The 15,625-nt window shown below is 62.0% G+C and overlaps 1 protein-coding gene across 1 annotated transcript in view; it reads left to right on the plus strand.

Annotated features, from left to right (window-relative positions):
- Positions 1-4,830: 4,830 nt before the first annotated feature.
- Positions 4,831-15,625, plus strand: part of CNTN2 (contactin 2) — a 28,771-nt gene continuing 17,976 nt past the window's right edge. The window contains exons 1-2 of the mRNA XM_051821204.2: positions 4,831-5,100; positions 11,008-11,163. Of these exons, the coding sequence (XP_051677164.2) occupies positions 4,908-5,100; positions 11,008-11,163 (349 nt within the window). The 5' untranslated portion in view covers positions 4,831-4,907. The remainder of the gene's footprint in view (positions 5,101-11,007; positions 11,164-15,625) is intronic.

The following is a 15,625-nucleotide window of genomic DNA, read 5'->3' on the forward strand; positions in this document are numbered from 1 at the left end:
CCCGGTTGCCCCTCTTCCAGGCCAGCTCTCTGCTGTGGCCTGGGAAGGCAGTGGAGGATGGCCCAAGTCCTTGGGCCCTGCACCCACATGGGAGACCAGGAGGAAGCACCTGGCTTCTGCCTTCGGATCAGCGCGGTGCGCTGGCCGCAACAGCCATTGGAGAGTGAACTAAAAGTAAAGGAAGACCTTTCTCTGTCTCTCTCTCTCTCTCACTGTCCACTCTGCCTGTCAAAAAAAAAAAAAAAAAAAAAAAACCTTGAGGCAGGAGGCACTCACGGTTTCTTGTTCTATGGACAGGTGGGTGGATGGATGGATGCAGTATTTTCTAACCATCTCCAGCTACCATTTTAAGCACTTCTTCTGTGCCAGGCACGGTGCTAGGAGCTGCAGCTCTGGAATTGATCCAGGGTCTTGGTTGCAGGCAGCAGAACCAGACCGTAGCCATCACAAGCAGAAGGAGGACTCATCAGAAGATACCAGGCGGCACCGAATCAACGGGACTCAGAAATGGGAAGGAGTGGAGGGAGACTCCGTCAGCAGAGACACACAGAAGTCAGTCACATCCTGGGGACAGTCCGGTGGGGACGCCACCACCGGCATCATCTGCACCAGACACTCCTGCCGATGCCAGGGCCTGGAGACCCCCGCTGCACCCCCCACACGCACACACGCACACACGCTTCCCAGAGGTTGTCCGTGAGACAGCTGGGATCCTGGAACATGGGGCACTTGGCTGAGGCTCCGGGAGTCCTGCAGAATCTGCCCCAGACTCCAGTGCCCCCTGCCCCGTCCTGTCCCATGCCCTTGGCTATCATTAGCCACCGAGGTGGACTTAATCAAGAACACCCCAGAAGCACCTGCTCTGCAGCCCAGTGCGGTCTCGGGGTCACGGGCGCCCCCCCACCAGGGATGACCCCCTCAGACCCAGATGCTCTGGGGAGCAGAGGGCAGAGCTGCAGGCGGGGAGCGGAGCACCCAGCCCTGGTCCCAGATCTGCTCCCGCTGCCCTGCGACCTTGCGCCATTGTTTCACCTTGCTGAGCTCGGCTTTCCCCGTGACCCGATCCTTCTTGCCCGACCTGGCCGCCACCCTCCCACGCCAGCCAAATCATTTCAGAAAAAAAAAAAAAAAAAAAAAAAAACAGGCTTCTGTGAGCTCTTTGGAGGCCACAGAAATGCAGGGCATTATTAGCATCATTACTATTAAATATTAATAATGACATTAGCATTGTCTATTATAAGCCTGAAAAAGAAGCTGCAAGAGCCCTGGGTTGAAATGGCAGAGAGAATAATGAGGCCCCTCTGGGCCGAGGCCCCCCCACCCAGGCCCTCCCGTGAAATTAGGAAGGGGAGGCAGGCTGCCGAGATCTCCCTCGGGCACCCCTTGCTCAGGCCCCAAACAGATCAGGTTCTTCCCGGGCCTGGAGTTTGAGCTCCTGCCACACCCCATACCCAGGCCAGCAATGCCTCCCTCACCTCCTCTCTGTCTCCTCCGTCCGCATTCGGGGTGCACCTCCACCCCCTCCGATACCCAGCACCCTCTCTCCCCATCCCTGCAACAGTCGCCACGGTTCCCCTCCTCTACTCACTGCTATGGTGTCCAGGCACCTGCTGTGCAGCAGGGGTGGGGGCTGGTGGGCACGGACCGGGAGAACACAGGCACTGGGAGGGGGTCCCTGGTCCCAAAACCACACTGCTCAGGGAGCAACGCTCACTGTTTGTGCAGCTCCTGGTCGCTCACGGTGTGCTTTCAAAACCCGCTGCCCGCACTCCACCTACCCTCACCAGCATCCTCGGGGGGGGGGGGCTGGTCCCATCTTACTAATGAAGAAGTGGACTCCGGCACAATTAAGTTCATTCAGGGATCTGCCCAGTGTCACCCAGCTACACAGGACGGAGCTGGACAGAGCCCAGTTACCCTGACTGCAAATCCAGAGCCACCCCCACCAGCGCAGCTGAGAGGGGTGGGGCAGGAAGGCCGCAGCCCTCTCCCCACCTGGATGTACAGATGCGGAGCCCCATAAAGATCACAGGGAAACACTGCATTTATTGAGCACCTAGTGTGTGCGATTCTCCACGTGCACCTTGGTCCTCACGTCCACTCTGTGGTGTGGGTCTTCATGCACCCTCTCCCCGGCCACGGGACTCCTCACGGTGCGACTGGGTGCCACGGGCGGGGCGTCCTGCTGCTGCCCTCAGAGCTCGTCCTGAAAGGGAGCAAACCACCCCCTTGCTCTTGACTTCCCCGCCCTTCCAGGCAGGGAAGTTGCTCCAGGAGTGCGTCTCCCCCGGAACGCAGTGTGCAGTCTGCGATCAGAGGCAGAGACACTGGTGGCTGCAGAGACGTTAGCGGGGGCGAGCCTGGCCGCCAGCACCCTCCCCACGTGCACCCTGGGCCTGGGTCCCGTGGCCACCCCCTGACTGCTCCGACATCCTCTGCACTCCCGTCACTGTTGACCTGGGTGGGGGCTGCAGCAGGGGCAGCAGATGGTCTGGGAAGGGCTAGGTGGCCCTCAGAATGCCTTCTGAGTACCCCAGGGGCGCCATGTGCTCATAGCAATCTTTGGCCATCTTTGGCCGGCCCTTCCTTGCCCTGGTGGGAGTCAGTGAGGATCAACTTGGAGAGCAGGTGCCCCCACTCTGGCCAGCAGGAGTCACCCCCACAAGCCACAGAGAGGAAAATTGCCCCGAGGGTCACTCCAGGCTCGGGCAGACACCAAAAAAAGAGGCAACTGTCCAGTCTGCGGCTCTGCACCCCGGAAGAGCCACGGCACCAGATTCCCCAGCACAGCGGCTGCCCCTGCCCCGGGGAGCACAGCAGGTGAAGCAGTTAGCACCGCCCCTGGAGGCCCGGAAACGGTATTGTTTCTGTTATTAGCAAAGTAACGGACCCGAAGCACCCACCCCACTTCGTCCTTAGGAGCGGGAGCATCTCAGAGGCTGGCACTGAGGGCCCCCATCACCCCCAAAACTCCTCTCTCAGCTGACAGGGTCAGAGCAGGGAGAAGAAACCTAGGGAACTGTCTCCCGAATCCACGTGCAGGCTCGGTAAACACCCTTGTTTCCACTTAGCGCTCCTGGGAGCCCACCTGAGGTGGGGCTGGCTGGGTGCACTGGGATCCCGGTGTTTGAGACTCGAGTCACCTGTGCTAATGGCCCTCCGCCAGGACGCAGCCCGTAGCCCCCACAAGGGCAGCAGCTGTCCCAAATGGATCCACAAAGACAGCTGGCTCCAACTAAAGCAATCCGTGCAACTGCTTCCAGACCCCGGGCTCCCCGGCCAGCCCATCTCCTGGCTGGCTTGTCCCGCGGCTGCCGGCCGGCAGACGCGTGATCCCCGCTCTTGGCAAGGATCTGCACCTGCTTGGCAAGAACACGCAGGGCCTCTCCTCCGGGCCCGGGCTGATTGGGCAGCGTCAGGGGGCAAGGTTCATTTCAGGGGCTCAGGGCCTACGCGCAGGCCCGCAGAGAGACAGAGAGGTGAAGTCAACACTGGCAAGGCAGACAGGAAGGATGTCCTGGACGTGGTCCATGGTCCTTGTGCCTGTCTCTGTCCAGCACCGCCCCAAGTGGCCCCCGGCATCTCCCGCAGGAACAAAGAGGACCGGCTCCCAAGCTGGGGAAGCCCTGAGAGGGGGAGCAGAAGGAAGGGAGGGGAGCGCCTGTGGGGCTGGCGGCAGGGCCTCCCGCGCTCCTGCTTTGAACCTCTCACGCCAGCCCCGGCGGGTGCCCCGCCACGCTCCAGGCTCGACAGGTATGGCCATCTGAAGCTTGGAGGCTGGCCTGGCCCTGCCAGCTGCTCGGCATCTGACCGCTCCCCAGTCCTGCGTGTGCAAGCTGGACAGCAGGCGGACCAGAGGGGGGCGAGACGGCAGTGGCAGCCTGACAGGCCGACTGGTGCTGCAGATGGCTGGTCCCCACCCAGCCTCCCGCCCCCACCCCTCCAGGCCCCGGCGTCCTGCGTGCATCTCCACGAGACAGGAACAGAGCAGGAGAGACATGCCACTAGCCAGGGTAAGCACCTGGACTCTCAGACCTGCCAGGGACCGTGGTCACCTTTAACTCCTTCAGTTTACCAGGAAGGCTCAGAGAGGGCAAGGCGCTTGGCCAAACACACACAGCCGAGCAGAGGCAGAGCCCAGAGAACTCTGTAGACATTCAGAGTGCCTGGTCTGGGACCTGTTCATGACGTCACACTGCTAGGGGGTTAGGAGTGAACTGGCCTGGACGCACATGTACTCATGCGGAGACTGATGACGCGGTTACAAAGTAGCCTGCAGATGGTGATGCACCGTGGAATCCCATTGTCACAAAACCCCACGAATTCCGCACACCAATAGCAAACCTGGGGCGTGGGCTCCAACTTGCTCAGGGCAATGGCTAAGGGAATTTTACTACCTATTCTAAAATTTTCCCTGACGTTGGGCTATTCTGACCAAAAGCCCAGTGCTATTTTTGAGCACGGGAAACAATGGAGAGGAAGGTGACGCGGGGTGAGCGGCAGAGGCGGCCGCTCCGTCCCACTCGCCGCCCGCAGCAAGCTGGGGACTTCAGATTCGGATCCGTGCCTCTCACGGGCGACTGGGGGAGTTGGGGCGCCACGGGTCTCCCCGGTCGGAGGAGCAAGAGCCACTTTCCGCCTCTTCACCCCACCCCTCTGCAGCCCCCCAACTCAGGGCTGGGGGAGGCGAGGCGGAGGGGGGCTGGGCAGGGGTGCGGAGGGCGGGCGGCGCTGGCCCATGCATTATGGAAGACGGTGACAGCAGATGAGGGAAAGCCGGGAGGGTGGGGACGGGAGGGGCGGGAGGGGGCAGGAGGAAGCCATCTCCAGGGCCCGGGCGCCGCCGAGGACCGGAGCCAGCCAGTGAGCGGAGCCGGGCAGAGGGAGGAGCACATCTTGATGCAGAGATGCTGCAGTGGCTCCAGGCGCGCACACACACTCGCGCCCTCGGCCGCCGCCGCCGCTGCCGCCGCCGCCGCCGCAGCGCCCAAGCCGGCGGGCGCCCGGAGGAGCGGGCCCCACGGCTGCCAGCCCGGCCGAAGGGCTCGCCCGCTCGGACAGCGTCCACCTGCGCCAGCCCACACCCTCCTGTCACCCCAGGTAGGGGCCACTCCTTTTTGTCTCCTCCAGCCCCGGGGCTGCCCGGGCACTGCCACCGCGGGCAGGGGCTTCTGGAAATATCCCTCTTGTAACTTGGGAGGGGCCGGGAGGGGAACACCCAGCTGGCCGGCAGGGGCCGGTCTGACTTCTCAGCCCAGCCCCAGGGTGGCTCCCCACCCCCACCCCCACCCTGTGTGCGTGGGCGGCATCCTGCAGGGCCTCCACAGCCCCAGCTGACCGGAGAGCCAGCCCCCCGCAAAGTGTCCAGGAATTCCTGCTGGCCGGCTGCTCAGGGAGAGGGCAGAGGCTCCTGGGCCATCCCCGCCCCGTGTCCAGGTCCGCCCAGTCTCTGAAGCTGAGCCCTGGGCTCTGGCCTGCCCGGGACAGGTCCAAGCATGGAACTGAGCTGGAGTCCCTGGGATTTGGGGTCACCCGGGGCTGCCTCTGCAGGGTTGACCTCTTTGTCAAGTCTGGCCTCCGCTGGAGGTGGGGGTGGGGGCTGTGTGAGAGAGAGGAAAGAGTGGAGCACAAGTTTGAGCGAAGGCCTGACGGGGCGCTGGGACTCCAGGAGGGGAAACTGAGGCAAGTCACATCCCCGAGGGTGGGGGCTGGGGCTCCCTCCCTTCCCCCTCCTCTCCTCCTCGCTGGTGGGAGGGAGGGCTTTGCTTGAAGTTTGTCTTTCCAGTGAGGCAGGGGGCTGGGGCCAGACAGGTGTGAGGAGGGGGGAGGGGCACGGCGGGGTGGGGGTGGGGCTCTGGAAAGAGCACCCTGGGGCTTACATAATGAGCCAGAGGTGTCCAGAACTGAACCCTGCCACCTTCCCCAAGGGCTGGGAAGCCAGAACAGGGGCTGTCGCGAGGCAGTGGCTGGGGAAGGGGAGCGTCCCGTGTTATACCCTTCAGTCTGGGTCTCTGGGGGGCTGTGGGTCAGCACTGTTGGGTGGTCTGGGGGTGGGGTGCCGGCAGCCGGCAGTGCGCGCCATGGACCTCAGCTCCGGGCAGCAGTGGGTTGGAGAGGAAGGGGGCCAAACAGCACCACCCCATGAGCACCTGCTCTCAGTGTCCGCCCGGGAGAGCCTCTCAGTCCACTTAGGCTCCGAGTCCCTCTGCTGCCTCGTCCCATGGCCCACCCAGAGGGACGGAGACCAAGGGCAGCAAAGGGTGGACACCTGTGGGAGAGGCCAGTCTGACCGCACTTCCTGGGGGTGGGGCAGGAAGACAGCTGGGAAGTCTGAACAGGTGCCTGGCCTTGGGAGAAAGAAGTGCCTGCTAGTTAACCCCTTCCTAGCCAGGCTGCTGAACCTTGACAGGGCTTCTGCCACAAGGTCATGGGGAGTCCGTCACCAGTAAGAGAAAGGCAGGAGGTGAGACAGATGGGAAGGGGTCCCCCGAGCTGATGGTACCCATCACACCCAGGGAGCGAGGGAAGCAGAGGAACACTGCCCAGGAGATGCTCCCAGCCCCGCCAGCTGCACGCACACTGACTCTGCCCTCCCTCCGCCTCCTGCCTGGCTGAGCTCTTCCCTCGCACCCCTCCCCTGGTCCAAGCCCAGCTCCGGCTGCGGCCCCCACGCCCCGCGCTGTCCCCGCCAGATCTCACTCCCTTATGCAACTCCATTCCAGCACCTTCTCTCCAGCCCTCATTCAAATAGACTCCCGTGGGAAGGGCTCGCGGGCATTGCGCTCGAGGGGTGGTGGGAGCTGTGGCTGACCACGCGCCCCACGGCATCCTCTCCAGTTCTGAGGCCATCGGGGTCGGGGGGACCACACAGGTGGGATGGGGTGGAGGGTGTGGGTTCCCCGCCAGGAGCCTCCTCCCGAGCCAGTGTGGTAGAGAAGGTGAATTTCTGGGGGATCTGTGAGCCTGGGTGTGGGTGGTATTTGTGTTCTTGGAGGGACTCCTAGGGCAAAACTAGGAGAGCGGTAAAGAGGTGGTGGAGAAAGGAGGCAGAAGCAAAGCTGTCGTGAAGCAAGGTGCATTCGAGTTAGACTGCAGGAGACGCCTCCTGGGCCGTGGCCATGGCGGGGGGTGGGTGTGCTCTCCTTCAGGATGGGGTCTGGTCCAAGGTTAGAGGCAGCTGGGACAGGGCTACCTCTCCCAGCTGCCAGTGATCCTCTCTCAAATGGCAAAAGGCGGGTGAGCCTAAGGACCCGCTGAGAAGCCAGGCACATGTCCGCCCCTCCAGCTGGCTACCTCGCCACCTGGACCAAACCCCCAGGGCCGTGGCCAAACCTGCGGCACTGCAGGGTGTTCCGGCGTGCTCTGCGGCCTGGTGGTCACCATCCAGAGCCAAGAGGTTCTTTCTTTGGTTTGCTAAGTCCTGGCTACAGAATTCGCCCATTTGCTTTGTCTCCAAAGAGGGAGCAAGCAAGCACAAGGGCAGGTCACGTTCTCCAAAGCCCAATAGCCCACCCTGGGGTACACGGGAGCCCCGTTGCACCCTGTGGGAGTCCTTCCTAGCTCAGAAGCCTTTTGCCTCCCATGGACGTCCACCCTCCTCCACACTCAGGGCGCCCCGAGAACTTCCCAACACACATTGCCCTACCCCTACCAGAGGAGCACCCCACCAGTCCCCACCCGGGCCCCTGCAGAGCCTTGGCTCCAGGGATGAGTCGGACCTTCCTGCTACAGAGGCGCTGCCCAGGGCGGGCGGCGGTTCCTGGCCTGGGCAGAGGAAGGGAGCTAAGCTCCAAGCTTAGACCCGCCCCCTGGCTGGAGGCGGGCAGCTGAGGAGTTCGTGCTTGGGTGTGGCTGGGTGAAGGGGTTGAGTGCGACTGTGGGGCGAGGGGGACTCCTCCTGCCCCTCTCTGAGTGGCCAGGTCTGCTGCACCTGCCCAGGCAGCCTGCGGGTTTGCGATGGTCTTAAGCATGACACGGTGCAGCCTGGATGTTGTGACTGTGTGGAAGTAAGCCGGGCGCCGACAGGCACAGGGTCCCGCAGGCTCGGGCGCAGGGGCAGGAGGACGCTTGGTTGGGAGCACTGGTCTTTCCCGGGCACACATGCAGCCAGATGTGGGCTGGGTCCTACTCTTCTCCCCGTCTTACAGATGCGAGACTGAGGCTCAGGAGTTGAGCAGTGAGCTCCATCACCAGGGTTGTGCTGGCGGGGTAGCCCCGTGTGAGCTACTGAGGACCAGTCTGTTGAGTCGGTGGCCTGCCCTGTTAACTTGAATGCTATGATACCAGATGGAGGCCACGGCGGGGACGCCAGGGCTCCCGCAGCCCTTTGTGAGCGGATGATAAATCACTCCATCTCTGTCTCCCACCGGGCCTGGTGCCCCCCCCACCTCCACCCCCAGGAGTGGCCAGCTCAGACCCCACCATGCTCCACTCTCCATCTGTGGGGAGGAGAGAGGGAGAGGCTGGGCCAGGAGCTGGGCACCCTAAGAGGCATATTTGGAGAGAGTGGTCTTTCGTTTTCTGGTGGGCTCTGTGCAAGACTCCTTAGCCCACAAGTCCTTGTTGTGCGCTGTGCCTCCTACCCTTTGTTTCCTGTGCCGGGCTACCCAGCCAGCTCCCCTGGTGCCTCTGCACCCCCAGGTGGCCCCGTTCCCCCATGTGCTGTGTCCCTCCCAGGCCCCGCCCCTCATGGGGACAGCCTGTGCCAGCCTGTGCCCGCCTGTCCCTGCACCCCTCACCAGGGCAGCTGGCCCGAGTGAGGCTTGGCCAGCTCAGGGTTGGCAGGGCCGGCTCGGGCCTGGCGGAGCTCCACTGCAGACTTGGTCTGGACGAAAAGGCCGCCTCCGTCCTGGGCATTCTAGAACGCGTGGGGGAGGGGTGGCTGAGCTGTGAGCGCAGGAGCGCGTTGTCGGTCGCAAGCGCCTGGTTAGGGAGCGTCAGGCAACATCTTTGCTGTCTTCCCGTGCTCGGCGCGGTGCCCAGTGTATGGTCAACAAAGACTGTGATGGAAACAGGTGCCAGGCCTGGCAGGGGGCTGATTGCCTCACCTTCAAGGGGGCTGTCAGCTCCGACTCTTTGCCCAGACTCGTGTGTGTGTACCCAAGGCCCTGGCGCACAGTGGAGCTCAACGTGCACCTGTGCAGGCGCATCTGAGGGCAGCCTCTCCCTCACATCTCTGTCCCCAGAGTGTACCCAGGGCCCTTGGGCTGGGGAGTTCACTGATTTTTTTTTTTTAAATCGGGATTGCACTGTAGTTTAGGAAGAGCAGTAGGATTGGATTGTCTGTGACCTATGGTAATGACCTCCAGTAATAGAAGTAACAGAATTCTGACCATGGTGGGAGTCGGGGTGGGGGGCAACCGTGTGGATGTCTGTCTCTACCTCATCCCAGCACACTCGGGGTAACGCCAGCAGCCCCAACCCCACCCCCGCCCCATGCTCCCAGGCCGGTGCCTGGCCCCGCACTGAGCTCCCAGGATGGGCAGGCTGGCAAGGGGCAGAGAGCAAGGCCAGACACCCCGGGGGGCAACACAGCAGTGCCCAGGGCGTGGTTCTCAACTTCCTGGAGGAGGCTTCCTGTGTGGCTACCTCGAGGGAAAGTCCACGGTATCAGTGAGGCGCCTGGGCTGGAGCCCCCTCCTCTCTCCACAGCTCCCCACTGCGGTGTCCAGACCAGTGCAGCAGCCCTAAGGCTGCACAGTTGCGAAAGCCCTGCTGGGCGCTCGGTGCCTCCTTCACCCTCAGGGCGGCTCCGCCAAGCGTCCTACGCTCTCGACTTTGCAGACAGGAAAACGGAGGCTTCATGGGGGAAGACGCTGTCCGAGCTCACGGGGTTGTTTGGAGAGGAAATCGGTGCTGGAAGTCTGTCTGTCAGATTCCATGTCCTGGGGGGCCCTGTGGTGCCCCAGCGCCTTGCTGCTCTGACGATAACACCTGGCATGCGCAGGGGTGTGCTTTTAGGGTTTCCTGCGACCCACGCCCTGCTGAGTGGCCTGGGCGTGTGCTGCCAGTTTGCCTGGGTTACCCCTAGGGAGTGCTGGAGATCTGTTGGCCTTGTGTGTGAGCATGTGTGCGCGTGCCCCCCCGCCCAGGTGAATAGCCACACTTGTTCCCAGTTGGTTCAAGTCATACCATGTATGCGCAGGCACTTTGCTGAAGCAGGTGACACGGTCAAGCCCCTCTGGGAGCCCACGGCCTTCTCATGCAGGCAGACGCGGCTCCGTGGGTGGGGCCTCCAGGTTGTGGTCAAGAACAGAGCTGAGCATGTGCCCCATGGGTGTGTAAGGGCTTCCTGGCAGGGGTAAGGATGACCAGGGCCTTTGACTCGGTCTCGGCAGTGCCAGGATTTCACCAGGGCTCTCTTCGTCCCTGTGGCCTGGCTGGTCAGGATCATTGCTAATGGGGGCCAAGGTCATGACCCCATCATTCAGTGCCCCTAAGGTACCTGGGAGAGTGTAGGGGTGAATCAGCAAGGCCCCTCTCGCTGCCAGGAAAACCAGGCTGGTCTCTGGAGACTTAATGCAGCTCCCAGAGGGGCTTGGCAGCCCCCACGCGGGCTGCGGGGATACAGTGGGAGGAGGAGAGGGGGTGCCAGAGGAAGATGTTACTGGCTCCCCACGGCAGCTCCCGGCCCCATTCTCTTTTGGACCCTACATCAAGAGAGCGCACTAGCGCGGGCAGGTGGATTCTTGCCTCCCAATTAGTCACTGCCTTTGCCTCCAGAGCGGCCCCCCTGCTGGCTGGAGGAGGGCCGGGTGGGGTATGGGGTAGACCCAGACTCCCAGGGGGCCCGTAGGAGGCACTCAGCCGGGGGAAGAGCTCCTGGGTAATGGCCAAGCCCCTTCCCCTGGGGCCCTGGGGAGGATTAGCATTCCGGCTCCCCCTGCAGCCTCACCCCCCCCACCCCGCCGTCACCGCCCCAGCAGAGGTAAAAGCATGACGGCCCCAGATGTGCCTGGGGCTGGGAGGGGTGCTCCCCGGCTCACCGCCGGCTGTCTGCCTCCCCAGGTCCTTCTCAGCCTCCAGCCAGACGCTGCCCGAGCTCGGCTGAGACTCCGGCTCTCCGGGCCGCACCCCTGCCTGCAGCGCCCACCATGGGGACACCTGCCAGGAGGAAGCCCCACCTGCTCCTGCTGGCCACCGTGGCCCTGGTCTCCTCTCCAGGTAAGAGGGTCCCCTGGGCTCGGAAGCCCAGAGGGGCTGATTAAGTCGCCGTGTCGTCGCCATGGTTTTGGTGGTGCTTTTAGGAATAACAGCAGCGTTGCTGTAGCACCGCTGGGGGCATTTCCTTGGGAACGTTTCCTACGTGTGGGTCTTCCCTTCCCTTGGAGGGAGGGGTAGGAGGAAAGCACTTTTTTGCTTCTTTGCTGCTCACTGTAAATGGAGGAAGAGAGGTGGAGAGGTGCGTGGCTCACCCTGGCCACACAGCGAGATTCTGGCACCGCCGGGTCTCCACCCTCTGGGCCCGGGATGATGCCCCCAAGGCTGCCTCTGCAACGTGGGGCCACTGAGACTCAGCCACACTTATACCTTTTTTTTGTTTTGTTTTAAAAATTTATTTAAAGAGAGAGAGGCAGAGGGAGGGGCAGAGGGAGACGGAGAGGGAGACGGAGAGGGAGACAGAGAGGGAGAGGTCAGTCTTCCATCTGCTGGTTCACTCCCCAGATGGCCACAATGGCCGGAGCTGCACCGATACGAAGCCAGGAGCCAGGAGCTTCTTCTGGGTCTCCCATCAGGTTCAGGGGCCAAAGGACTTGGGCTATCTTCCACTGTTTCCCTAGGCCATTGCAAAGAGCTGGATTGGAAGTGGAGCAGCTGGGACTTGAACCGGCGTCCATAGGGGACACCGGCACTGCAGGCAGCAACTTTACCCGCTATGCCACAGCGCCGGCCCCTTCACTTATGGCTTTAAAATGATCTCAGGTGCACTGGCCACATTTGTTCTGGGCCATCTTAGCACAGACTCTAGAACATTCCATCAAATCGAGAACGTTCTCCTGGATAGAGCATCCTTGCAGATGGACTGACAGGGAGCAGGAGACGGGGCATAGCAGGGAGGTCAGGCGGCGGATCTCATCCCAGAGGAGGCCGGAGAAGGCGAGGGACGGGGGCTATGGGGGCCCCCGTGTCCTGGAACAGGAGGGAGGTGTCTGGCACCTGCTCTCCGAGGGCTCTGCTGGGACCCCAGCCCAATCGACGGGCGTCTCTTTCTGCCCTAAAGGAGGAGGAGCATGCTCCGTGGTCCTCTGGAGTGCCACCCGCCTGGTACCCCACCCCCTCCCCTCAGTCCTGGCAGGGCCCCAGCCGCCGTTCTCACTGGGGGCTGCCACGGGTGTCCGCCCAGACCTCGTCTGTCGGAGCTGCTTCCTGACTGCTGGGAAATGGGTGGAGTGGGGAGCCCTGGGTGCACCAAGAGGGCAGAGGAGAGGTGCACAGGCCTCTCACATGCCCTAAGTCGGGGACAGAGCAGTGTTGGCCCCACCCCATCAAAGGCTGGGTCCTGGGCAGCCCCCAGGGTCCTCAGATCCAGAGGTACAGAAAGGCAACCCCCAGGGGCCAGGGCCCGGGGCCCGGTTGGCCATCTCCCAGAAGTCAGGGAAAGACAAAAGGACCGAATGCCGGCACTCGTCCCTACACCTGCCAGCAAGGGGCTGCTGCTCTCGGTTTCCTTGCTGGCACAGCTGTGGATCCCAGCACCGCAGTGCTAGGGGGGCGGCCAGGAGTACCCCCCAACCCCTCAGCTCTGCAGCCCCTTCCTCAGCAAGGCCTCTGACTCCCGTGTTTGGGAAAAGAGTGTCACCCGCACAGGGAATCGAGGGAGAGTCGGAGGATGCGGAACAAGGACAGCAGGGAAGGGCTGGTGTTGCCTGGGTGTGCGCATGTGCGTGTGTGCATATATGGGGAGAGAGCACGTGCAGGTGTGTGTGTCATGGGATAAAGTGGAGGGTTGTGCGTGTGCAGATGAGTGTGAGTCGCTGTGGGAGATGTGGGGGCAAGGGTGGGTGTGAGAGGGTGGAGGGCGGGAGGCACTGCATGGGGGCTGCTCCGTGGGTGGTGGCGGCCATCTGGAGGGCCTTCAGCCCCATGGCCCTGCACAGGCCCCGAGGCTGTTTTTCCCATGTGGATCCCAGGGCCTCACTGCGAGTGACTCTGACCCCGTGCATCTGAGCTGCAGAAGGGCCTGGGGTGGTTCTGATGGGAAAGTGAAGTTGAGAATGCTGGGAACCAGGCGAAGAACGCTGGGGAGCGGTGCCGTCAGGCTCAGTGGGTGAGACACCCTCGTCCACATCAGGGTATCTGCATTTGATGCCCAGCCCCGGCTTCCTGCTAACGCAGACCCTGGGAGGCAGCAGATGATGGCTCGAGTACTCGGCTTTCTGCCACCCATGTGAGAGACCTGGGTGGGGTTCCTGACTCCTGGCTTCAACCTGGCCCAGCCCCAGCTGTTGTGGTTATTCGGGGAATGAACCTGCGGATGAAAGAGCTTTATATCTTTCTTTCGAAACAATTTTTTTTAAGATTTATTTATTTATTTGAAAGGCAGACTTACAGAGAGGCAGAGGCAGAGAGAGAAGTCTTCCATCCGCTGGTCCACTCCCCAAATGGCCTCAATGGCTGGAGCTGCACTGATTGGAAGCCAGGAGCTTCTTCCAGGTCTTCCATGCAGGTGCAGGGGTCCAAGGACTTGGGCCATCTTCTATTGCTTTCCCAGGCCATAGCAGAGAGCTGGATCAGATATAGAGCAGCCAGGACTTGAACCAGTGCCCATATGGGATGCTGGCCCTGTGGGCGGCAGCTTTACTCACTACACCACAGTGCCAGCCCCACAAATAAATTTTTAAGAAGTTTTTTAAGCAGGATGCAGGCTGCAAGGTGAGGCTACCGAGGCCAAACCCCCAGGTCTGCGCCATCTTGCTGTGAGACTTGGGGTGCAGTACTTTAATGTTTCCAGATCCCAGCTTCTACATCAGTAAAGTAAGAAAATGACAGCGTCTCGTGGAGGGGTCTTGACAGACCTGGAGCCCGGTGTCTGACACAGACAGGAAGCTTAGCTCACGCAGTAGCATTGGCGCTGTCTGTTATTGCCTTTGCTCTTATGTGATTATTATGAATAATGGCACCTGCTTATGAATGCATGTCCACACACGTCTGAAGATACACGGTGCTGTGGATAATGTGCGTGCATGGGGGACGGGCGTGTGTGTCCCCGGCCCTCGGAGTAGCATAAGGAGGGCCACGTGCACCTGAGAGTGACGCCGTGTGCAGGTGTCGGCTGAGTGCACAGGAGAAAGATAGACGACCTTGATGCATCCCGTGCCCTAGCCCACTCAGTGCCCCCCACCCCGCAGAGCTGCTGGCGTTGCTATTGTACAGGGTGATTCCCAGCAGCCTGGCTGCCTCCCCGCTCCCTCCCTCCCCTCCCAGCAGGCTCAGCTGGGGCAGGGGTCCCCTCCCTCGGCCACCATCATTAACTTGGGATTAGGCTGGGCTCTCCGACAGAGATGAGGCAGCCTGGGGCGGCAGTGAGCGGGGGGCTGCCCGCACTGGGCCATTTCAGGGAGCCCTGCCTCCTCCCTCATTCTGAGAGCTGCTAAACAGCTGCCCCCTCCCCCAGGGGGCCAAGGGCTGGGCCTCAGCTGCAGCCTGGCTGCCGCCCGCCCCCCACCCCTGGAAGAGAGCTGACAGCTGGATGCTCTGAGGCAGGAGGCACTAATTGGTTAGGGGGAGCCCTCCACCCACAACCCACCAAAGAGGGCAGGCAGGCAGCGTCATGGAGAGGTAGGAGCCAATTATAGGGGCCTGTGCCCACCCAGTGCCACAGCAGCCAGGTGAACTGGGCCCACCAGTCTGCAGACTGAGCCACCCTGCCCTGGTGATGTAGGACAATGGTGCATGCAAAGAGAAGCCCGGGGCTCCGTCTGCATGCTGGCTGCCCATCTGTTCAGCACTCAGGAGACCTGGGGTCTGGACCGACCGTGCCTGACTTGCCAAGGGACCGTGGGCAAGTCACTCCCTCTTCTGGGCTCCCCTTCCTTGATTTGCAACACTGGGATTTTGTAAGAAGGCCACCTGCCCAGCCTTCCTCCTGGCCTCCATCCCCATCCCGGGCTTCAGCTCAGCCTACCGCTAGGCGTCTCCTCTCAGGGCCCTGGAGGTGAATCTGGAGGTGGGTGGAGACTTCTGTTACTTGCCCAAGGTCAAGCCTGGCCCCAGCCAAGCACTGTTGGCTGGGCCTCATTGAGGGACATTGGATTCTGGGAACACACAGGTGCCCCTGCCACACACCCCCTGCCCTGCGGATTTTCTCTGGAGCTCTGCCTCCGCTCTGAGGACCCCGGCATCTTGACCCTAAATGCCACCGCGCCACTTGCCATTTCGTACTCTCAGCACCGCGTCTCCCTCCCTGGACTCGAGCTCCTGGGGGACGAGGGACTGTGTCTCAGTCATTTTTGCAGCTGGTCTCTAGCCCTGTGCCAGGTACACAGCAGGTGTCCCATACCTGCAGGTGTAGGATGGGTAATTGAACTAACGTGACCAGATGAGGCCTGTCCAACCCATTTAAGTCCAATGTTAAATTCATTAAAATAAAACACACAGCTGGGCCTCTCCGCCTCACTAGCCCCAT

This window comes from Oryctolagus cuniculus, chromosome 13 (genome assembly GCF_964237555.1).
Source record: "Oryctolagus cuniculus chromosome 13, mOryCun1.1, whole genome shotgun sequence".
In the NCBI taxonomy this organism is placed as follows: Eukaryota; Metazoa; Chordata; class Mammalia; order Lagomorpha; family Leporidae; genus Oryctolagus; species Oryctolagus cuniculus.